The sequence below is a fragment of the Schistocerca cancellata genome, chromosome 1 (assembly GCF_023864275.1).
Source record: "Schistocerca cancellata isolate TAMUIC-IGC-003103 chromosome 1, iqSchCanc2.1, whole genome shotgun sequence".
NCBI lineage: Eukaryota > Metazoa > Arthropoda > Insecta > Orthoptera > Acrididae > Schistocerca > Schistocerca cancellata.
This window is the reverse complement of record NC_064626.1, coordinates 994,647,893-994,674,078: the sequence shown is the minus strand read 5'-3', so window position 1 is coordinate 994,674,078 and position 26,186 is coordinate 994,647,893. Positions and strand designations below refer to the sequence as shown.

The 26,186-nt window shown below is 44.5% G+C and overlaps 1 protein-coding gene across 1 annotated transcript in view; it reads left to right on the top strand.

The window, feature by feature from the left end:
- Positions 1–26,186, top strand: part of LOC126120829 (transcription factor collier) — a 483,991-nt gene that overhangs the window by 98,886 nt on the left and 358,919 nt on the right. The window contains exons 5-6 of the mRNA XM_049915080.1: positions 14,130–14,203; positions 17,099–17,167. Coding sequence (XP_049771037.1) covers positions 14,130–14,203; positions 17,099–17,167 — 143 coding nt within the window. The remainder of the gene's footprint in view (positions 1–14,129; positions 14,204–17,098; positions 17,168–26,186) is intronic.

Sequence of the window (26,186 nt, the reverse complement as noted above, 5' to 3'; positions counted from 1 at the left end):
CCTCAGCAGTTTGGTCTCTTAGGAATGTACACAGATTTGAACATTTTTTTGGAAATTATTTCATCGGTCCCTGAACATTTTTTTTAATTGCTGCTATTGAAAACATTCGGGTAGATTCTCTGTAGAAGAGTCTCCCCATCATTTGGTGGACTGTTGTGTCTCAGAAAGTGTGCTGCGCAACACAGGGTTATTGATAAGTACCTCCGAGGTTTCAGAAGATGACTGCATCAACAGTATAAGACATACGGAATATAGACACGTATCAGTGAACAGCTATCTCTCCAAGCTTTTAACTCGCAACACAGATGGTCAATACGGACACCGTTCGTAACACGGCCTACGTCAGTACGTGCACGCTGTTTGTTGAAGCTGCTGACACCAATTACCCAGGATGGTGCGTAAGTATCCCAGTTCGGAAAAACAGTTCATTCGGCTGCCTATCTGCAGGCGCGAACTTATTCAATGCGAGAATACAGAGTGGATGATTTGTGTACATGTTCTGACACGCTTGCCCCTACCAGTGCACTCTGCAACTACGACACAGCGCTTATTGTGAATCGAAACATGGAGACATTCTCTATTCTTCGATTTGCTTCGTTTTCCTGTGTGCCTTCTAGTTGTCATGCAGCTGTCTTTTGCAGTTTTCATGCAGTTGTCTTTTCAGATTCTGGTGGTACTTGCGAATAAACCTGTATATTACTATGCAAATGCATCGAAACTGTACGTAACTACTATTAGCCCATTGTTAATTTCATCAACGTTTACTGCATTGTTTCTGTCTCATACAGACGCTATAAATATTCGGTAACGTTTACCGTTACAGTATGATTCAACGACAGTTGAAACTGACTCGATGTGGCTACGTCGGATACCACAGACAGCCATATTACGCAACGGCGGGATATACATAACAAGTTTTCCAGAAAGAACACTGTAAAACTAACGGATGAACCGTCATAAAAGATGAAAAATAATTTCGGTAATATGAAACTGACTAAGCTTTTTAGTTGCTGCAATGGAACAGCACAGAAAATCGACAATAGTTGTACGAAGTACACACTGCCACAAACTGTACAGAGGCTTCCTGAATGTATTCGTATATGGCGAAGCTGAGTGTGAAATTAATACTCTATATCTGTCTCTATTAGAGTATCATTGAAGGTATCAATCAATGTCAGCCGATTCCAGTGTCTCACCTGGATTTTGCTGTTTCTCTGAAATCCCATGTGACTAGTATAAGTTAGTTATCACCAACTAATTATAGTGTTTATTTTGTGTATGAAACAAGAAGTCGCCACGTAAATCAGCTGATAACCTCCACTCTTGACTGTAGACTACTTCTGCAAACGAGGTAAACGTGGCATAGTACGACTACTGTACTATGCCTTAATTGTTATTCGACACATAACGACGCATCTCAAAAGTAAAGAAAATAGTCTGGAAATTTAGATCCAGTATCTCAGCATCAACAGCGTTGGTAGATAACAGAAGTAGGTCTGCCCCCTCTCCCCTCGCCCCCTTCCTCACCACACGTGAAAACATCCCACGCCCACTATAAACGTAAGTGGCTTTCATGAGAAAAGCTTCAAAAGCTTCAATGAATTTACCGTTATCTAGGATGGCTCCTGTACTGAACGGCCGGCCCGCTACGACAGGAAGTTTACCGAAAATACGAGAATTACATAAAATTCGCATTATCATCGTGTCGCCAGGAACATAAGCACTTCAGAGTTACATACATTAAAGTTTATTACATTCACATTACTAACAGCTTTAAAAAAAACATTGTCGTAGCATTGCTAACTTGAGCACGTCAATACGCTGCTGGTTTTAACACATGACACATAGTAATTCCATCCACTAAAATCTTACAGTTGTCGCAGGCACAAGAGACGTCAAAACCACCACGTGTCCGCTGGAAGCGATCTTTACCATGTCTCCCTGAGAAGCACCAGCAAATCACAGGGTAGTAATTTCCCCACTCCGTCTAACCTTGTTACTACATTTTAGCATTTGCTACATGCATGACCCCGGTTCCCGGAACTCCTGAAGATAGATATTGACTGTGCATATTGTATCACAGACACAGTCCCTTTGACTGTTCAGAGATTTGACTAAACCCGGCCAAAGTTGTAAACAACCATGCATGAGCAGCGCCCATTAGACGGAGGGGGTCCGACATCCGATCAGTTCCAGTCATTTCACCAGGAAGGAGGTACACGGCTTGTGTTGTCTATAGTTCAGCCATGTCTAGATGGTCAATACCACGGTTCGATCGCGTCCGCATTGTTATTTTGTGCCAGGAAGGGCTCTGAACATGGAAAGTGTCCAGGCGTCCCGATGTTGTTCGGACATGGAGGAGATGCAGAGAGACAGGAACTATCGATGACATGCCTCGCTCAGGCCGCTCAAGGGCTATTACTGCAGTGGATAAGCGCTACCTTCGGATTATGGCTCGGAGGAACAATGACAGCAACGCCATATGTTGAATAATGTTTTCGTTCAGCCACAGGACGTCGTGTTACGACACAAACTGTGGACAATAGGCTGTGTGATGCGCAACTTTACTCCCGACGTCCATGGCGAGGTTGATCTTTGCAACCACGACACCATGCAGCGCAGTACAGATGGGCCCAACAACATGCCCAATGGACCGTTCAGGATTGGCATCGCATTCTCTTCATCGATGAGTGTTGCATTTGCCTCCAACCAGACAATCGTCGGAGACGTTTTTGGAGGCAACCAGGTCAGGCTGTACGCGTTAGACACACTGTCCAGCAAGTGCAGCAAGATGGAGGTTCTCTGATGTTTTGGGGTGGCATTATGTGGGGCCGACGTACGCCGCTGGTTTTCATGGAAGGCGCCGTAACGGCTATACGATATCTGAATGCCATCCTCCTACCGATAGCGCAGCCATATCGGCAGCATATTGGTGAGACAATCATCTTCATGGACCACAGTTCGCGCCCCATTCGTGCACATCTTATGAATGACTTCCTTCAGGATAACTACATCGCTCGTCTAGAGTGGCCAGCATGTTCTCCACACATGAACCCCATCGAACATGCCTGGGATAGATTGAAAAGGACTGTTTATGAACGACGTGACCCACCAATCACTCTAAGGGATCTACACCGAAACGCCGTTGAGGCGTGGACCAACAGTGCCTTGATGAACTTGTGGATAGATGACACGACGAGTACAGGCATGCATCAATGCAACAGAACGTGCTACTGGGTATTAGAGGTACCGGTGTGTACAGCAATCTGGACCACTACCTCTGAAGATCTCACTCCATGGTGGTACAACATGCAATGTGTGGTTTTCATGAGCAATGAGGAGGGCGGAAATGATGTTTATGTTGATCTCTATTTCAATTTTCTATACAGGTTCCGGAACACTCGAAATCGAAGTGATGCAAACCTTTTTTTGGTGTGTGTATTATTCAATTCTACTTTTCTTCTGTGTCAGGCTTCTCTCAATTTTTGAAGTACTATTTCTGTCATGTAAATTATAAACATTAGTTTTAGTTATTAGTGTATTTAATTGTCTCTGATCTGTGGTTTGTTGAAACAATATTAGGGGCGCAGCTTTTCTAGTCACCCCCTTGTAGGATCGTTAGATGTCTACCTTACCATTGTTTCGGCCTTCTGGGTGGTTATTTTTGAGAAGCTATAGTGTCTTTGATCGACGAGTGACACACCTAGCGCTTGCAGAAATGCAAAGTATAGACTCCTACATTTGATATCAGCGAATCCGTCTGTAAGCACGTTTCCGGTGTGAGAACAGCGCCTCGAACAGTCGTGAGCAATGCAGAGATTGAAAACACCACTGTAAGGTGATCTGTACTCTCCATCGCGGCGTTCGAAGTCGCGGCACGAAGTTAGCACACCTGGTGATGGGAGTGCAAATAACTTGGAAACGGTCGTGGTCCAAGCATTGAAAAAAACAAAATTTTGCAACTGAAGCGGTAGTTTCAATCTCTACTACAAAGCTCAACTGCGGATGTTCCTCCGGCAGGATTGTTTGCAGCCTGAGGAATGTGTCCTGGTGAGGTAAGTGCGCCGTGACCCGGCGGCAGGTGGTGGATGGGGGGGCGCACTCGCAGGCGTGCAGCGGCTGCCTGTCCCCATCCCCTGCTCCTACTGGGCCGGGCCGGGCCGGGCTGAGCCTTAGCCCCGTAAGCCGGCTCTGCGGCCGTAGTTACAGCGCAATCCGCCGGCATCTGAGCCTGTCCTGCCCCAATCACTCGCTAACTGGCCCGCGCCTATGCGCCCCCTTCTTCGCCGCCAGCTGCGCCACGCCTGCCGCCTGCTGCCCTCCGAGCCTCCACCGCGCGTTGTTTCCACAGTCAGGTCTGTGGGCTTCCCAGGATTTGTGAGAACACCAATATTGTGCGCTCCGAGAGCAGCTACAATCCATCAGTAATACCCATTTACTACTCAACAGGAGCTTGACGTGCAAACTTGTCTGCTTGTCAGAAAAATTAAAGCAATTAAAATCTGTAATCAGAAAGTATAAAGGGGCGCATCCAGCAATGAAAAACAATGCATTCTAGTATAACACCACAATAACATCACGACGATGGAAGTCAAGCCAACGTTATAAACAGTATGTAGACTAAAAGTACTTGAACATGTCGGATGAAACCAGAATGAGATTTTCACTCTGCAGCGGAGTGTGCGCTGATATGAAACTTCCTGGCAGATTAAAACTGTGTGCCCGACCGAGACTCGAACTCGGGACCTTTGCCTTTCGCGGGCAAGTGCTCTACCAACTGAGCTACCGAAGCACGACTCACGCCCGGTCTCACAGCTTTACTTCTGCCAGTATCTCGTCTCCTACCTTCCAAACTTTACAGAAGCTCTCCTGCGAACCTTGCAGAACTAGCACTCCTGAAAGAAAGGATATTGCGGAGACATGGCTTAGCCACAGCCTGGGGGATGTTTCCAGAATGAGATTTTCACTCTGCAGCGGAGTGTGCGCTGATATGAAACTTCCTGGCAGATTAAAACTGTGTGCCCGACCGAGACTCGAACTCGGGACCTTTGCCTTTCGCGGGCAAGTGCTCTACCAACTGAGCTACCGAAGCACGACTCACGCCCGGTCTCACAGCTTCTGCCAGTATCTCGTCTCCTACCTTCCAAACTTTACAGAAGCTCTCCTGCGAACCTTGCAGAACTAGCACTCCTGAAAGAAAGGATATTGCGGAGACATGGCTTAGCCACAGCCTGGGGGATGTTTCCAGAATGAGATTTTTACTCTGCAGCGGAGTGTGCGCTGATATGAAACTTCCTGGCAGATTAAAACTGTGTGCCCGACCGAGACTCGAACTCGGGACCTTTGCCTTTCGCGGGCAAGTGCTCTACCAACTGAGCTACCGAAGCACGACTCACGCCCGGTCTCACAGCTTTTCATATCAGCGCACACTCCGCTGCAGAGTGAAAATCTCATTCTGGAAACATCCCCCAGGCTGTGGCTAAGCCATGTCTCCGCAATATCCTTTCTTTCAGGAGTGCTAGTTCTGCAAGGTTCGCAGGAGAGCTTCTGTAAAGTTTGGAAGGTAGGAGACGAGATACTGGCAGAAGTAAAGCTGTGAGACCGGGCGTGAGTCGTGCTTCGGTAGCTCAGTTGGTAGAGCACTTGCCCGCGAAAGGCAAAGGTCCCGAGTTCGAGTCTCGGTCGGGCACACAGTTTTAATCTGCCAGGAAGTTTCATGTCGGATGAAACTTCGAAACATGACGTATGATACTTGGTTCAAATGGCTCTAATAGTTTTGGTAATAGTTCAAAAAAATTGATTCAAATGGCTCTGAGCACTATGGAACTTAACATCTGAGGTCATCAGTTCCCTAGAACTCAGAACTACTTAAACCTAACTAACCTAAAGACATCACACACATCCACGCCCAAGGCAGGATTAGAACCTGCGACCGTAGCAGCTGCGCGGTTCCGGACTGAAGCGCCCAGAACCCTTATGGTACTAAGGAAATAATTTGTGACTGGTTACGGATTTCTACCTTTACACACTCACAATAGGAGTAACAGCAATATGTTTGCTTTCGTGTCTGGTTATTGTTTGAGGACCTTTTCTGCATTTCACTTAGCGGATTCTGAGCTGATTCACATGAATAACAAAGCTTTCTTCCATTTCTGTAACTGATTATGTTAATGTCGGGAGTACGATAGGACTCGATTGGTAGGTAGACGATTAAAACCCTAGTTCAAGAAAACAATTTTCCTCGACAGCGTTCGACTACCAAAGGAAACAAGTCCTGAGTTAGATCTGAAACTCTCCGTAGTTCCTCATAGAGTACGCATTCATTCAAAAATAATCCGTCCATACAATATGGACGTAGGCGGGGTTGCCCCTTGCTGCCAATCAAGAATAGTACCTCATCTGCTGGCACCGGATTTCGCCTTCCGTCTTCCCTTGAGTCATACTGATCCACAACGACATAAAAACAACGTAACACGCAAGGTCTCATCATTCTCATGCACACCGTGCATATACCACTCTTTGGTAAACGGAACAAGACAGTAGCAAACCATCTGCTCTAAGACCTGGTACAAAATATTCGCGCGTTGTTCCCAGTGTACGGTGCACGAGCCTAGGATTGACTTTAGCAGCAGGCAGAGCTACGGCAGTATTTATGTTTAAGTGTAGCTGCACTATTAAGCGGTAGGCAGAGCCTATTTCTACGTCGGAACAATACAAGCGTTTACTTACGTAAATAAACACAGCGCTGACTGTATTAACGTAGTTCAAACGGGAGACAAAATATCTTGTAGTTGTTAGAGACGTAGACGTACAATTATGTCATATAACGGCTATTCCTACGATTTCAAGGGCAAGTTTTCTCTTTGACTTACGTCCATCACACCTTCCTTTACTATTTGTATTCTCTTTAATGATTATTTATTTATTTTTCCAATATTTGCTGTATTTATATTAACAAAGAACAAAAAGAAACTGTAACTTGTTAATGCACTGTCATAATAGAAATTGTATTAGTAGAATTGCATTAGTAATAATACTCCCCACAAACTGTTACATAGATAGTGGGCTAATTGTAGTAAATAAATAAAGAAATACATAAATAAATGTTTTGTAAATAAGACAACTAAATACGTCATTTTTGTTTCTTTACTTTTGTTCTTATTACCAGAAATGGAAGTTAGCGCTTTTGGTGACCGGGCGTGACGCTGGATTTTTCCCACTTGTAGTCGTATTGTCTGATACCTTAAAGACACCCTACTGAAACGGTTTCATTTGTTTGGCCGTCTGCAAAGTCGTATGTGATATCTGCGTAAGACAGGCAGAGAAGAAAGATGACATCAGAGGAATTGAATACCCGTGACAACAAACAAGAAAATGGAAATATTAGCCTAGATATCAAGCTTTAACAGAAATCTTTTATTGCGTGTAACCACAATTTTTTCTTTATCAGGTTCTCGTATACGATGAGGAAATCACAAATAAAGGAAAACTAAACGCAAACGTTTATCCCGTTCACATTACGAGTCTTAAGTAGGATTGCTGTAGAGTGACAAAAAGTTATGAAGTTGGCTTTTGGCGGCACGTGGTCGTGACTGAGGTGGCGCCGCCGCCGGCCGCCGGCTGGCTGGGAGTCACCGCCACGTGACGCTGTGACCGAGGTGCGTCTCTGCTGTGACTAACCGCCCGCTCGCCCTGGCCACACTCCTCAGCTCAGCCGATAACTTCTTATACACTGCACACGACAACGCACAAGCCCCACTGACCTGCGGCCCTTTGCTCGTTAATGGCCCGATCACTGCCGTATACGTCATGCTTTGGCTATAGTTAATTTCAGTGTGTTCATGGCGGTCTTAAAACTGCGAGTTCTCGCTTTCTCAGTGACGTGTCTCACTTTATTTATTACTTCCGGCAATATACATTTTGATAACAGAAATGCTAAAACAGAAATGCTAAAACACTTTGGTTTCTGTAACTGACGACGTAATCAATGGAAAATTTACCGCTTGCTGTAGCCGAGTTTAACTTTCATTTTTCGTTCTCGAGCGGAATTTCTTTTGGATATAATTGCCGGCTTTGCTACCTACAGTGCTATACAGACTTTGAGGAACCAATTCTGGCATATTTATCATATCTGAGGACGACGGTTCGTCACAGAAGCCAGTAATGGTATTTAACAAAAACGGTGGTCAAGGCGAAAAACTGAGAAGTTTTTGTTTCTTGAGTTGTACTAGCTGGGTATACTACGCCAAATCGACTGTAAACGGGCAGCATTATGCGTACTGAGGCTTCCAGTAGAACAAGCAATCCGATAGAAGAAGAAGAGGTGATAGTGTTCCTTAATCAATCAGTTGTTTTACTAAATGCATACTCGTCAAGTACACAAAGGGAAATTACGACCAACAAAAAATTAAGGTCATCAGTAGTCCTCAATATCAAAGATACTCTTAATATTTTAAAAGTGATTGAAAGTATAGAAAAAACAGTTTCAGAACGTGATAATATGCAAAGAGACAGTTTTTCGCTGTATGGTTAAGTCGTGTAACATATGCAGAAAATATCGTACTTAATAAGATACCTCACAGCAAGTGGAATACAGTAACACGGCACAAGACAGAGCTTACGGGGAAACTTGTGGGAAAAAGACCCTGGAAATGGGGTAAGTTGTAGCCGAAGTTTGTTTATGTGCCGCCGTTCCAACTTAATTGCTGCCTCAACATTTCTTGAAAGTTTGAAACTGTGCTGTGTTTGAGCCTTTCATTCAAAAAACAATAATTCCAGGCAATTTTCGGAAATTTTCGAATATTGGCATGAGTCATATCAGATAACTGTACACAGGTGCTGTCGAGTGCAATTGACACTAATACGTAGTCTTCATTCAAAAATTTTTGCAGTTCTTTGTGAATATTTTGGTAGATAAATGAAACGGGTATTAAACATCCAGCGAAACGCTTGCCGCATTGCGCACGACTGCCTTAACGATGTGCAGCTAAGGAGGCGGCCGCGTGATGCGTCGTGCGCAGAGAGGGCAGCAGATACTGTGCGGCGTCAGCAGAGTGCTCTGTGCTCCTGCACCACTCGCGACGCCCCAGCTGTTGCGTAGCCTGGTAACTGGGAATGCCAGGGTAGTCACACACCAGGCCACTGTTTCTGCTTCACATTCTCCTTAAAAATATTTATATGCTCAGAAAACTCTCACTGTCGTCTCTTAAGGTAATAATTGACATTTTTGCTTTAAGCAACCCATAAAGAACTCTGCAGTGGCTAATTACTTTCAGCGTACGCATTGTAACATGAAAGTGAACTGTGAATGCCGGCCGCTGTGGCCGAAAGGTTCTAGGCGCTTCAGTCCGGAACCACGCTGCAGGTACGGCCGCAGGTTCGAATCCTGCCTCGGGCACGGAGTGTGTGATGTCCTTAGGTTAGTTAGGTTTAAGTAGTTCTACGTTCTAGGGGACTGATGACCTCAAATGTTAAGTCCAATAGTGCTTAGAACAATTTTTGAACTCTGAATGTGGTAAACCTCTAAGCGCACGCCACAGACGATCGCAGTAGAATGACATTATTGGTTGGCAGATTATGTGCTTCACTGCCCCTTGCGCGTACACCAATATAGGTACCGAATTAACAGTTAAATACCGTGGACGATTTATGAAGTATTACGGATTATTAAGCTACGTACAGCACACTGTGATTTTGTAGTCGACACTTTATCTCTGTGTGTGAAGGAGGAGAGTTTTCTTGTATGCCTCTAACGATGCTGAACGAATAATTTAGAAAATTAGTGAAATGGTATGTATGTTCACAAGACCATAGTAACGGGAGTAATAAGCTAAAGTGGAATGACCACAAAAGAATCTTGTAGGGAAATCAGAGCGCCGCGCGTTATTAGCCGAGAGGTTTAAGGCGCTGCAGTCATGGACTGTGCGGCTGGTTCCGGCGGAGGTTCGAGTCCTCCCTCGGGCATGGCTGTGTGTGTTTGTGCTTAGGATAATTCAGGTTAAGTAGTGTGTAAGATTAGGGACTGATGACCTTAGCAGTTAAGTCCCATAAGATTTCACACACATTTGGAAAACAGATCCCAGGGAGGGATTCATCGGGAGGATCTTAAGAAAATCTGATTCATCCGCGAAAGGAGAGGCTTGCAAAAATATTCTTCGTCCGATTCTTGAATACTGTTCATGCATGAATCTGGGACCTTCATCTAGTTGGACTAATATAAAAGGAAGAGATCCAAAGTCAACAAATTCCAGTGGCAGACGCTACGAGAAAAATACATGAAACATATTCGCAATTGCGAATATGGACAACCATCATCTCTATAATGAAATGACGACTATGAAAATTTGTGCCGAACCGGGAGTCAAACTCGCAATTCCCGCTTATAGTGAGCGGTCGCCTCACATAGGCTGCCCGATTACCCTCCATGACCAGACTCAAACTTCCATATGTCGTCAATCAAGCGTCTACAGCTTGCGCTCGTACATCCATTATGTATATCCCGTACAGGAGAGACATTTAATTGGATATTGCTTGCCCGGTGCCAGCGAATAAATACGACATCGTGCAATACCGTATACTAGAAAACAAACGTCGTGCATCACGGAGAAGTTTACTGTTGTAATTCCGAGAGCATGCGTACCAAGATTAGTCGGCAACGTATTACTCCCTCCCACAAACGTCTCGCGCAACGACCACGGTTCTGAGATCTAAGAAGTTAGAGCTCACACGGAGGTTTATCGACACGCGTTCATCTCACGTACAACTCGTGAATATAACAGCGAAAATGGGAGGGGGCGAGGGGGCAGATATAGGTACCGGAAGTATCGTAAGGTGACTTGCGGACTATGGGTTTAGGTGTAGAGTGATGATTTAAGGAGTGAATGCCTTGGCGCAGGGAGATGCAGAGGAGGGTCGCGCTGTTGCAGTGAGAGTCGGCTTATGCACAGCTTTGCCTCCTTCCCCGTGGCGCGCGTGCCGCGGCTCCGCTAGCCGCCCCTCTCGCCCCCTAACCCCCCCCCCCCCCCCGCCACCACCCCCACCCCGGCCAAATTGAATCTTTGTGCGCGCGCGGCCGGGTCGCGTGCCGGCAAGCGCGCCCGCCCAAATGTAATCTCGAGCTCATCACTAAACGGACCGGGCGGCGGCGGCGGCGCTTTAAATCCGCTGATTTGTTTAACTTTCGCAGGCGCGCCTTTGTGCGCAGATCGGATGTTGAGCGACATCCGGCCGGCCGGCAGATTATCCCGTGACAAATGTGCGAGCGGCCGCGCGCCGCCCGGCAACAAGCGGCCGGCAACGGCGGCAGGGCAGGCGCCGCCGGTATCCGGTTACACGGCGTCGCCGCGGCTGCCGCCCTCCTCTATGGCGACGCTGCAGCTGCCACCGACAGAGCTGGCTCTGTGTAGGCACACTGTGCTCCTGTACTGCGTCCGCAGCCGTACTCCGCAAGCCAACTTACAGAGTGTGATGGAGAAACTACTGCTACTGCTGTCACTTCGCCGGCCGGAGTGGCCGAGCGGTTCTAGGCGCCACAGTCTGGAGCCGAGCAACCACTACGGTCGCAGTTTCGAATCCTGCCTCGGGAATGGATGTGTGGTGTCCGTAGGTTAGTTAGGTTTAATTAGTTCTAAGTTCTAGGCGACTGATGACCTCAGAAGTTAAGTCGTATACTGCTCAGAGCCATTTGAAACACTTGCTGTCACTTCACCCGAAGCTCTTCCGTTAGCAAATGCTGCCACGCAAGAACGCCTGTCAACCGGTATGAATCTGTATGCAGTCTAATTTGTTTGAGTTTTTCGTCGTGGACATTTCGAGAAGTGTATGCGAGGAAGTAAAATCTTGAATCTCCGTACCGCTTTTAATACCACTGCTCGCCACACGAAAACAACATAAAATCTTTTTGTCGTTCTGTAATAGTGGCGGTATCTTAAAATTTCTCGTAGCATGGGCAGAACCTGCAAATGCTCTTAAATACGGAAGAAAGGTTACATTTAACGTCCCGTCGACATCGAGGTCAGTAGAGAGGGACCACAAGCTCGGATTGTGTCATAAATGTGGAAGGGAAGCGGCCATGCCCTTTCAGAAGGAACCATCCCGACATTCGCCTGTAGCGATTTACGGAAATCTTGGGAAACCTAAATCTGGATGGTCGTACGCGTGTTTGAGCCGTCGTCCTCCCGAATGCGAGTCCAGTGTGCTAACCACTGCACCACCTCGCTCAGTCTCTTAAATACGTGTAATAAATTAATGTAAACTCGATTAATCAAAGAGCCAATTCACTTATATTATTTTATTCCTGATGGTACGGAAATGGCGCGTTTCTACACTGCCCGCGTCCAAACAGAAACACAGCTAGAGCACAAGCGCGTAGTTTCTTGCTTAATTTATTAAGATAGGACATATTTTTGAGCGCTACCGTGTTAAGTTACACAGATAAACCGCAATAGAGCTACCTACTCGACCGAAGCGGCGAAAAAAGTTGAAAGGCTTCACTGACACTTTCGTCCGAACCCAAGGTGGACACTTTCTCGCTCTTACTAAACGAACTCGTGACGAAACTTGGATGGGTCTTCTCTACGTCATCTTTTAATCCAACATGCTAAGCGCCCGAGAATGACGAGCGATACTCTGAAATAGATTGAACGAATGTTTCGTAAGCGCTTCTTTCGTTTATGAGTTGCATTTCAACGAAACTTTTCCACTGAATTCTCAGAGTGGCATTTACGTTACCTTCAATTAGCTTTATGTTGCCATCTCACTTTAGATCTCTGTGAATGGTTACTCCCAGATACTTTAAGGTTGTTTCTGTTTCCATTGATTTCTTGATTAGTTCATCTTCCATGACCGTGATCTGTGACAACTTACTCAGATCATTTCCCATTTGTGAACTTAAGGGACGGACACAGAGACTAAACAAATCAATATGAAAGTTGAAAGCAAAACATTGCATGCTGTATCGTTTCACAACAACAGCTGATGGTTACATGGGAGCCAGCCGGTGTTGCCGAGCGGTTCCAGGCGCTTCAGTCTGGAACCGAGCGACCGCTACGGTCGCAGGTTCGAATCCTGCCTCGGGCATGGATGTGTGTGATGTCCTTAGGTTAGTTACGCTTAAGTAGCTGTAAGTTCTAGGGGACTGATGACCTCAGATGTTAAGTCCCATAGTGCTCAGAGCCATTTGAACCATTTGGTTAATTTGGACAATATCCGGAAATCCGCTGATGAATTCCCCGTGTCCGGAAAAATTTTCTGTTTAGAAGAACTCCTCTTTCTTTAAGAAAACAGAGAGAGGGAGAGACGAAGAGAGAGAGAGAGAGAGAGAGAGAGAAAGAAAGGACAACCTGTGAGGTGACACAAGGAAGACTGAAATCAACCTCTTTCTGTGATACTGTGACAGATCAAGAGTAACATATCAAGTCTTCTTTCCTAAGACCGATTTTACTATCAAAGGCACGAAAAGCAGACAACTTATCGACTTACATAAAACTAGATCATATTTCTGTATATATAGATAACACGGCTTTCAAGAAGGTATGACTTTCAACAAAATAAACCCAGGCACCAACCAGATTCTCGATCGAGTTCTATCCTTTCCTAAGTGATTCTCTTTCGAGATCTAGCATAAAGTTATGGACCAATAGTGGAGCGTGATTATACACAGTTAAAATGTCAACATTGATCTTCTCTTACTCACTGGATTTCTTATAACGTCTTGCAAATCAACGAAATATCAGTTTCCATCAAATAACAGGACTATGAATTTTCGATTGAAAGGAGAGGATATATTACCGGCTATAGCATGTTTCCCTGACTCAAAAATCGGTGCGATTCAGATGAAAAATGCTAGAAAATTCACTTAAAACAAATCCGTTGTTTGTCACAGAGATGCTTACGTATTCATATTCACTCTTGCCATCTGTAAGTAATTTTGCTCGCTCGATTGCCTGTTGTGTGTGTGTGTTTGTTTCAGAGAGAGAGAGAGAGAGAGAGAGAGAGAGAGAGAGAGAGAGAGAGAGAGAACGGTATTGCACGCAGTCCCAAATCATTTGTCACTGCAACGTGTCAGTTTCGTCCAGATCACTCGTCTGATGAACACACCATATTGATAGCAATGTATTTTTGTGTTCCAGGCCATTATGTACGAGGGACAGGACAAGAACCCCGAGATGTGCCGGGTGCTGCTTACGCACGAAGTCATGTGCAGGTTGGTATGATTGCTCTGTGCCCTATCTCTACCACAAATACTTCGTTCTTAATATAATAAGTTAACTCTATTCATAGTATCTGCGAACAACTCAAATAAATGCGGAATCAGAAATGCAAACTGTCTTAACAGTACTAAAGAGATGATATTGAAGGCGTTGGTTGCAGCCCAAAAAAAAAAAACAAAAAAGGAAACATAGAACCTCTTCAAACCTTAAGTTAACTACCAAGAGAATAAACTATAGTTGTAGCATTGCATCTGACGTGACAAAGATATAAACCGCAGTAGCGTTCGAAATCAGTTTGCAAAATGTTGTTCTTATTGTTGCAGTCTTCAGTCCAAGGACTGGTTTAAAGAGTATTTGCACTCTAGTCTATCCTGCGCAAGCATCTTCACCTCCGATTAACGAATGGGGCCTACATCCACTTGAACGTGCTTACTGTATTCATGTCTTGGTCTCCTTCCACAATTTTTACCACCCGCTCTTTCCTGCAGTACCAAATTGACAATTTCTTGATGCTTCAGAAAGTGTCCTACCAATCGATCCCATCTTTTCGTCGATTTGCGTCATAAATTTCATTTCTCCCCAAGTCGATTCAGTACTTCCTTATTAGATCTAACGATCTAATATTCAGCATTCTTCTGTAGCACCACATTTCAAAAGCTTCTATTCTATTCTTGTCTGAACTGCTTGTCGTCCACCTCCCTATGCGGCTACACTCTAGGCAAATACCTTCACGAAATACTTCCTAACACTCAAATTTATTTCGATGCTAACAAATTCCTCTTTTTCAGATGGGCTTTCCTTGTTATAGTCAGTCTACAATTTATATCCTCTCTACTTCTGTCATCATCAGTTACTTTGCTGCCTAAATAGCTGACCTCATCTAGTACTTTTAGTGCCTCGTTTCCAAAACTAAATCCCTCATCATTGTGTGACATAATTCGATTACATTCCGTTACCCTTGTTTCACTTTAGTTGATACTCCACTTATAACCTCTTTTCAAGACATTGTTGATTCCGCTCAACTGTTCTTCCAAGTCCTTCGCTGTCTCTGACAGTCTGACAGAATTACAGTGTCGCCTACTAACTTCAGAGTATTTATTTCTTCTCCCTGAGCTTAAATTCCTTCCCAGAATTTTTCTTTGGTTTGCTTTACTGCTTGCTCAATATACGATATGAATGACATCGTGGATTGACCACAACCATGCCTCACTCTCTTCTCAACAAATGCTTCCTTTCATGTTCTTCGACTCCTATAATTGTAGTCTAAAGTATACCCAGAAGAAATTCATGTCTGACGCGGTAAATCTTACTCAGGTTCTGTACTCAAAACACGAAAATTATGAAAAAAAGAACAAATATAAGTCCAGCCTGAAGTGTGCTATGGCAAAATCTAATACAAATCACACAAATGGAAGGAAATTGTAGGGGCACTGTCACATTTCCGGAGACGGAACGCTTAACGAGGAGAGTGTACGTGGCGAAATAACTCAATTCCCTTAGCATACGGCTACGAGTCTTACGTCAGATGCCGAAACGAGATAATTGCGTAAAAGACCTGCTTTCTGCCCCTCTTTCACCTTTATTTTCTCTCTCTCTCTCTCTCTCTCTCTCTCTCTCTCTCCCTCTCCCTCTCTCTCTTTCTACCCACACCTCTTTCTCTCTCTGCGCTACTCCGGATTTCAATATCTCTTGATTGCATTTCAAAGTCACCTCTTGAAAGCATCGTTATGAATTTGCATTCAATTAAAGTGGGATGTATGCACGTACAGCCCGAGTTTTCTGTTCATTTTGACTAGAAGTGCACCCTGAAACTCTTAAATTTCTCAATTCAGGCTAGCGAGTAATCCATTCGTAGCTTTTGTGCCGCTATTGACGTCAGTTTCTATTATATGAGCTATTTTCCAGAATTTTTTTTTCTTGTCAATGCTTTCCTGAAAGCACATAAGTTTTTCCCATTCCCAAGAGAACTGAATGACTTCATTACTTTGATAAATTTTTCTTATACCGTGTGTCTTCGTCCTACTATCTTACGCACAGTAGACTTTGGTGCTAATGACCTTAAAACTCTTAATAGTATACTATCCATTATCGTAATGAGTGGTTAAAATGGATTTCCATGTTTTCGTCTCTAAGAATGACTCAGCAGTACCAGAACTGATGTGCAGAAATACTAAAAGAAAATCGTTATGTACGTACTGCCTAACTTACAGCTCATAATGCGTCGTAAGCAATTCATCATCACGCGTAACAGCATAACGCCAGTGTTCATATTTAACACGTAATTGTAAATTAAAAGCAAAAGTACGTTACAAACAAAAATTAATGTAATTACTTTATGAGTTTTTATGTGTATGCAAAGTGGAAGAAAGTACCTCTGGTATTTTCGTACAATAAGATATACTGCGGACTGCTGGAGAATTAGAACTTCATTCTGTCTACGCAGAACACGTAGCTTGTCGATAACAGAGTTTTCCTAATGCTTATTCGTCCATTCACAAACAAATAAGCTCGAGTAATTCGTTGTGAGTATTAATTAAATTTACTTTATACGTAGTATCTGAGAAGTGATTAGTACTCAGCCAATCACTATGTATCACAAAATTTGGGCTTAGTATTCGCTCAGAAGCAGTGATAACAGAAGAGTAAATGCTCTTCTTATTGGTTCCAAACGCATTTCTTCTAATCTTTCAACTCCAAACGCACTTACTACCCGTAACGACCTGCACGTATGTTATGCTCCTGAAGCTGCGTCTTAGTTACGATTGGTCTGAAAATTCGTCTTGACAGACAAATGCATGCAGTAGCTTGTTTCTGTTCCGTTACAGATAAAATGTGAGTTGCATGACGTAGCTGGCGGCACTGTAATCGCTGCTGTTGGACTGTTTCAGCCGGTGCTGCGATAAGAAGAGCTGCGGCAACCGCAACGAAACGCCCTCTGACCCCGTCATCATCGACAGGTAGGACCGTTGCAGATTACCACAGCGACTGCTTCAAAGTAGTATTTTGTTGCTCAGTGTCTGGAATCTTAAAATTAAAAAAAAAACACTAGACTAATTCCTACAGTACCGTATTCAAATTTGTCCACAATGAAGCTGGTTTAGCCATTTCAATGTGCATTGTATAACTTTCACAGATGCGTTCTTGCTGATTTCACTTTTGATTTGAACGGGGAAACTCAATGCGCTCTATCGATAATGCTTCGGAATACTTGTATGACATATTCGTTGATATGTCTATAGATACAGCTGTTAAGATGGTATCAACATGAACATTCCCCAGTGGTAATAAAGTATCTGTGGTGTATATTCTTAGATCATCGTCCCGGGAACATGAGAGAAATAACTTACTCAGTGTCGAATGTAAATCGATTGTTCATAGAAACAAACGCATTGACTGTTCGAAAAAAATACAGTCTTAGATTTAACACTAAAAAAATTTTCAAGAAACAATCCAACATAAAGAGTTTGTGAAAGAAGAAGAAAAGTGTATTTTCTTGTATTTAAAAGTCGTATTTCGAAAAATTTAATGCATTCGTTTTCACACAACATAAAACTCATTAAACCTAAAATTGTAACAGAATAATTCTAACAATCCAAAACTCAATAACGTACGTTCTTCTATTCGATCGTGACAATTTAAAACGATGATACTCTCTTCAAGGATTATCCTGAAGATAAAATGCATTGCCCCAATTTTAGACGTAAACTACTTCTTGCTTTGCACAAGTAATTTCTTTTGTAAAATAATTCCCAGCAAACGATTTTTGTGCAACGATTTCTGATGTACAACAAAAACCGAAATTTAGATACTGTGGTTGGGCTACTGTAACTGTATCAAGCAGGAAGTAGTTTAATAGTTTGCCGTTTGAAGCATTAGATTTTAATTTTTATGACCTGTAAGGGACCCGTTAGTAGGCTTACACAACGGCCTGCGCAGGCACACGTGCGGAAGGTTGCCTCCAACACGAGCCAAATCGTTGATTTCCGTTGCTCTCACCACGCACACAAGCAGAAGAATATTATTGAGTCAGATTGCGGCCGAAACAGTCCAATCTCACTTAAATGAAGAGCCCTTAGGAGTCATGTCAATCGGTCAAGGTCGTTCATGCCAGAACCAAACGGTTCATCTAAACGGACAAAGCGCGTTGATTGAAGGTAAGTCAGTCAGTACATTAGTTGCTCTACCGATTGTGTATCGACAACGTTTTCTTTCCGTAAGTTACACTGTGATGTGCATTACGTGTTGTATAATGACACAACCGGAAAGGTATTTCTTGTTAATGCTGAATATTATTCGACGCTGTTGCATGATTTAAATGAACTACATGGGAGGAAATCTGAAAGGTGTCCACCGTCTTTGGAGTGCACAATTCTGATAACGAATAAGTCTTGTTACACATAGGGCTCTAATTATTCAGTACTTGGACAGACCGTTCTCAGTTTTTTATTTCGTTTTCATATATTTAATTTAAAGAATAAAAGTTTAACGGATGTTTAATATAGTGAGTTTGGAGTTGTGGACTATATTCAGTTTGGACTAATTTTGCAGAGATGAGAACCCTTGTCCTCCTCTCACTGTTTATAATTCAAGAATTCAGAAGGACGACGGTTCAAACCCGCATCCGGCCATCCACGTTTAGGTTTCCCGTGATTTCCCTAAATCGCTTCACTCAAATGCCGGGATGACTCCTTTGAAATGGCTCGGCCGATTTCCTTCCCTATCCTCGGCATAATCCGAGCTTGTGTTCATTCTCTAATGACATCGATGTCGACGAGACGTAGAACCCAGTCTTCCTTCCTTCCAATTCAAGAAACGTTTTAGTTCGTTTCCGCAAGCACAACACGATTTCCCTCGCTACGACCGCCCGCACCGAATGCATCCCAGTAGCCCGGGAGCAGCGTGGAAATAAAGGTGTTAGCGTTCCTCAGTGCTGTGTTATAGCGAGGATAAGTGAGGGTGCGCCGCCTAAGTAAACAAGGCACAGTCGCGGGGCGAGCCCGCGCCGCGTCTATTTCAGAAGAGGGAAGGGGGGGGGGGGGGGAGGGCGCTCCTCGGGAATAAGTGAGGGGAGACAAAATGGCGTCCCTGGGGAGGCGCGGGCGCCCGCGCGCGCGCGACACCTCACGGTTCCCTCACTGCTGCTTCCGGCGCGGGACACCTCACTGCTTTGTCCGCTTCCTCACAGTTCAGAATATGCTGGCCATCTAATCACTGCGCGTCGCGCCCCACTCGTCACGGCTCTCACGACGGATCTCATTCTGTCTCACCGCGGTCTTTTATCACTAACTCTGCTCGTGATGATGGAAAAATAAGACTTCACACTTTTACATGCTCATGAAGTATACGAATTTTCAGTAGGCTGTCAATCGAACGAGTGTCTATTACATCAGAAGATTGTTAAACGGAAATAGAATTGCGACATTAAAGATGAGCATTTGGGTAACATGTGCGAAGACCATTTTTATTCAACGACGAGCGGATAACAGATCAAAGATCAGTAGGCGTATTATGTACCGCATTACATGTATGGAAACAGTAATAATAAGGTGAATTACCACTTCATACGCTGCATTTAAAACTGTTTATTTCAGTTAAGGACGTCTATTCAGAGGTGGAGCGGTCGAACAAGCTGGTCCGTGCGATCGTCATGCCAAGCCTGTTAACTGGCGTATAGAGCTTATGACGCGTTCATTTCTGCCGTCCAAGATGAGCCCGTTTTACTTGCAGCTCCACGGACCACTCACGTAGTGCCGACCTGTCTGCGCATTGTCTGATCAAAAGTCTCCAGACATTTATTACTGGACATTAATATGGTGTGTTGCCACCTTCCGCATTTATGGCAGCTTGAACTGCGCTGGGGACATTTTCAATGAGTCTGGATGTCTGTGGAGAAATGAGACCCGAAACCAGAGAAGGTAGTGATATTGATCGTTGGGGCCTGCAGTGACGTAAACATTCTAACTCATCCCAGACTGTTCCACTGGGCTCAGGTCGGGACTGGCAGTTAGGTCGGTTTCAGGTATTTTGTTGCTAACGAACTATTACCTCACATTGTTGCTGTATGAAAGTGTTCATTGCTGTTCTGGTAAAAACAATCATTGTCTCCGAACTGTTCCTCTATAATACGCTGTACACAATGGTGTAAAATTTGTTCATATCATTAGGCATTTAGTGTTTTCTTTAGCACAGTAAGGGGACCACACCCTAAATATGACCGGCCGCAGTGGCCAAGCGGTTCTAGGCCCTGCAGTCTGGAACCGCGCGACCGCTACGGTCGCAGGTTCGAATCCTGCCTCGGGCATGGATCCGTGTGATATCCTTAGGTTACTTAGGTTTAAGTAGTTCTAATTTCTAGGGGACTGACGACCTCAGAAGTTAAGTCCCATAGTGCTCAGAGCCATTCGAACCATTTTGAACCCTAAATACGAAGACTACCCCCATACCGTAACACTACACATGGTTGCACGTAACGTTCTTCTGACATCCGCCAAACCCCAACTCTTCCGTCGTACTGCCACACGGTACAGTGTTACTCAGCACTGCAAATTACTCGTCGCCAGTCACCCACTGCCCAGTGGCGTTCGTCTTTACAGCGTCTCAAGAGTAGCTCAGCACAGACTGCAGAAGTGTGTGGCTTATGGGGAGCTGCTCGACCATCGCCCCCCATTCTTTTTAACACGGTACGCACAGTCATTGAGCTGGCTTGACTGCTGGTAGCACTGTAGAACTCACGATTGATTCCTTCCGAGGAGCTCATGCGTCTTTTCACAACCGCCTTCCGCAACGCTCCACTCTCCGTGTTCGTCAGTACATGAGGCGTGCCTGTTGTTGGTTTAGCTAAGGTTCTTCCTTCACGTTTCCGCCTCACGGTCACATCACCAACAGTCGACTTGGGCAGCATTAGAAGGTTTGAAAAGTCAAAAATGGTTCAAATGGCTCTGAGCACTATGAGACCTAACAATGGTTCTAATGGCTCTGAGCACAATGGGACTTAACATCTGAGGTCATCAGTCCCCTAGAACTTAGAGCTACTTAAACCTAAGTAACCTAAGGACATCACACACATCCGTGCCAGAGGCAGGATTCGAACCTGCGACCGGAGCAGTCGCCCGGTTCCGGACTGAAGTGCCTAGAACCGCTCGGCCACAGCGGCCGACGGTTGAAATGTACCTGATGGATTTGCTACTCAGGTGACATCCAGTTACTGGTCCACATTCAACATCACTGAGCAGTACTCATGAATCCATTCCACTGTTAGTGCTTCTCTTCAGACAACACAATACTTCGCTACTTATATACTGAAGGGCCCGTTATCGTCATATCTAGCTGTATGTGGATACGAGTACACATCCCGTAATACGACGACTGGTTTATAAGCCCAGACATGTGTAATTTTGACAATGATATGTCATTTATGCATGTCGGACGTTTTCTGACGTTTCAGTTTGTTCTTGAGAATAGTTATAAGGTCGAAATTATTTGTGTATTACGTAAATGAATAGTAATTTACAAGCGTATACGGAAAATTCATAAGAAAACAAAAGAGACTCATGTTTGATGCTGAGGTAACGAAAGCGACCACTCGTGATAGGCGAGACTCAGTACAGAAATAAAACACGAGGGGCGCTGCTGTAGACTCACTTGATACGAGTAGTCGATCGAGGCAAGGTAGTCACTAGTTTAAAAGCGGCTCTTAGGCAGTCTTCATGACGGCCACATTTTAATCGTGCGTGGAATATGGAGATGTGAGAGTTCGCTACGAGAGGGAAAGGAAGGGCGGGGTAGCGTCCAGAGCGTAGGCTTGATCAGAGCGAGAGTCAGTTTACACGAGGGCGGCAAGCTGGGCCGGCTTGTTGGGAGCTTTTACAGGGTCGGCGAGATCGCGGGGAATTCCCGCAGCGGCAGAGCCAGAGGCGGCGGCAGGATGTTTTCCGGAAGAGGACGGCCCGACACGGGAAACGCATTACGCGGCCCGCCGAGGCAGCAGCCGCTCGCCAATTTGTCGTTGCGTCAGCGGGTAGCCGCCCCGTGCTCTCACACGTGTTGATGCTTTCGCTCTGATGCGCGCAAAAAAAATTAAGTAAAGTGCTAGGCACCTAGCACTATCACCACTGCCAACTGCGGGCAGATTTGGCGTAAACATGCACAGCTTGTTCTAACTGTCGTTGTAGTTAACAGGATAGAGAAGTGAAGAGAAAAATATTTGCTTATAGTTAGTGAACGACAGTAAATTCTAAAAGTGGGATCTTCAAAGAAGTGTAGATAAACTGCTGTCAGAAAGTTCTTGTATGTTAAATCAAAAAGGTAGTCTCCTGTTATACACTGACGAAAAAAAGATCCAACTAGCAAGAAGGAGTTGGCCGAGATAAAAGTCGGTAGGCTGTTTCTGCATTGGAAAATAGACGACACAATGAGGATGTAAATCATCTTTGCTTTAAACTCACGCTGTAACGGTCGTGACCGTTAGTTACTAGTGAGAATGGATGTAGTGCGTCGATGCTACTCAATAATAACCTTAGGACGACGAAGACGTCATGATCACTAGCTCACTGAGTTTGAACGAGGTCGTGTACTAGGGCTCCAAGAAGCTGGATGTTCCTTCCGCGATATTGCAGAAAGACTTGGCAGGAATCTAGCTATTGTACATGATTGCTGGCAGACGTGGTCGTGGAAAGCTGCTGTCAGAAGCCTGAGCTCAGGGCGGCCATTTGGACTACCGAGAGGGAAGGCGTCGTGTTCGGCGTATGGCTGTGGCGCATCATACTGCGTCTGCAGCAATAATTCGAGCAGCAGTTTGCACCACAGTAACTCAACGAACTGTTGGAAATTGGTTACTTCAAAGACGCCTTGAAAAGTGCATTCAACTGACTCCAAACCACCGCCTTTTAAGAATTCAGAGATGTCAAGTGAGAGCTCATTGGAGGGCAAAGAGATGGTCTGTTGTGTTTTGTGACGAAAGCCGCTTCTGCCTCGGTATCAGTGATGACCGTGTGTTCGTTAGAAGGCCAGGTCACCGCCTACAACCAGTCTGTCTGCAGCCTAGACATACTGGACCTAAACCTGGAATTATGGCCTGGGCTGCGTTTCTTACGACAGCAGGTCATCCCACGCAGCCCTGACTGCAATTTTGTGCGTCATTCTAGCGCTTCGACCTGCTGTTAGTCTATTCATGAACATCACTGCAGGGAGTGTTTTCCAAAAGAACAAAAAATGGCTCTGAGCACTATGGGACTTAACATCTATGGTCATCAGTCCCTTAGAACTTAGAACTACTTAAACCTAACTAACCTAAGGACAGCACACAACACCCAGCCATCACGAGGCAGAGAAAATCCCTGACCCCGCCGGGAATCGAACCCGGGAACCCGTGCGTGGGAAGCGAGAACGCTACCGCACGACCACGAGATGCGGGTTCCAAATGAACAGCGCTCGTCCACATATCACTGTTGTAACCCAACATGCTTTATAGTGTGTCGACATGTTTTCTCGGTCCACTCGATCACCAGATCTGTCTTCAGTCCATCACTTATGGGACATCATCGAACGACACCTACAGCGTCATCCACAATCAGCATTAACCGTCCCTGTACCAACCGACCAAGTGCAACAGGCACGAACCTCCATCCCACAAACTGACATCAGGCACCTCTAAGAGATAATACGTGCACATTTACGTGCTTGCATTCCACATTCTGGCGACTACACCGCGTATTAATGTACCAACATCTGACATTTCAAATGGCATTTTTCACTCTCACTTTAACCTACGGTTTTGCAACGTTAATCACTTATATTTGCTACCTACGTAAATGTATTCCCGAAATTTGATTACTCTACATTAATTTTTTCTTGGTTTTGGGATTTCTTTCCCTTCAGTCTAAAAGGATAACTAAGGTAAAAACAAATTGCACTAATCACCTCCAATATTACCTTGTGTCACAGAACCACATTAAGTGTTACGAGTCCTACAGATTCTACCTCACCATTTCTTTCCAATCCTCTGTAATCCTTCGCTCCACATTCATACATTATATGTCAATTCAGGTTCCTTATACTTACCTGTCTGACACATATTCGTTAATATGAAAGTCACATTTCTTGCACTCAGACGTATGAACCTGTTATCCGACCCCAATCTCTCTCTCTCTCTCTCTCTCTCTCTCTCTCTCTCTCTCTCACTAATAAACTGATGAACAATCAGCTACTTTAATATGTGCTGGGGACCTACCGTTACTGTAAACATACGGAACATACTCCACGAGATTCGAGAGTCTATAATTAGTATGTACCGTGTGTTTGATACCACGACCATTCTGGTAAACGGGCCGAAAATTGTGCGGTCTTCCCTTTTGCTGTCATTTCGGATTTGAAAAGCTTTTTCTACAGAGAGTTACACTGCTAATTCAGAATGAGTTTACGGAACTGTACAATGAACTGATATTATTCAAAACTGTCATACAGTCTCCACAAATTACATCGACTCTTTGCTACTACTACTCTTTTTTTTATTTATTTATTTTACACTTTCGTGCTAATATTGGACGGAAAACATATCTTTCAACACGTATACCGGAAAACCAGTCGTCCTAATCGAGGTTTTTTGTCGTTTCTCTTAGTCGTTTCGGACGAATGTTGCGATACTTACTTGACTGATTCGTTGCTGAATCCTTCGTAAATCCTTTGTCGAGTCGACATAGTGTTTCGCTTCTAATGAAGTGCAATTGTATGTAGAAATGACATTATGTAACACATGAACCAGCTGTAGAGTTTTTGTTTTATATGAAAAAGAAATTCTACAGCAGTTTCACGTGTTCCATAATGCCATTTCTACAGTTTATAAAATCTGTGGAAAACAATCAATAGACACTATTTTGGAGGCTGAGGTGATACAGTATTTGAACTGCAGTCACCACCGTGAGAACAGACGATTCAAGGACTGGTGTCTCACCTCCTTCCGCCTCACCCCGGCTCTCGCCGACCAGTGGTGACCTTGAGGTTCTTGCTATCGTCGCGAACTGTATAGTGTCATCTATCTGTCAGTGCCGAAACACGGAGAACGAACAAGTCTCTTCTCAAATCAGTGTCCTGTCTCTCCATCCGTAGAGAAATGCTGTTGGCAACTGTCAAGGAATTTTAATTTCAGTAATGTGCTGGCGATACACACGTTGTGCGTAAATTAGCGACAACACAGTCACTTGAAATCAAGGCAGTAACAGATTAAGCAGCGTCTGTCCAGGCAACGGAATAGAATCGATTCGTGTGGTGTAACATAGTTCTGTAGGTTTTCCTCAAGAACTAACAGAAACATTAAGAAAGAGAGTCTTCTCCCCCCCCCTCCCCCCTATTCAAACCACAATACTGGATACGAAAATAGACCCTTCATAGATACGTTTTCTGGGCGTCAAAATTGATAATAAAAATGGTTCAAATGGCTCTGAGCACTATGGGACTTAACATCTATGGTCATAAGTCCCCTAGAACTTAGAACTACTTAAACCTAACTAACCTAAGGACAGCACACAATACCCAGCCATCACGAGGCAGAGAAAATCCCTGACCCCGCCGGGAATCGAACCCGGGAACCCGGGCGTGGGAAGCGAGAACGCTACCGCACGACCACGAACTGCGGACTGATAATAAAAGAGACTGGCAGGGAACGAAATGACGTTCCAAGATTACTTCCGAGTGACTAACACTACTTTTTTCCACTATACGCAAGACATATGTTTGTGCGAGATCTGCAATCAACGTGCCAACTGAAAAGAGTCTTGCTGCCACTTCAATACGCTTGCTGCATTTTTAAAAGCAAAATTTTTAAGTTTTTATGTGGAATTCTCTTTGCACTATCCTGAAGGTAAATCTGGAAGTACAGATTTTTTTTCATCAGTTCTGCTTGGAGAGCGCAGATGTTTCAGATACAATTAATTACTCTTCTGTTCAGTTTTGTATCCAAACTTTCTACCGTTTGGTGTGTTA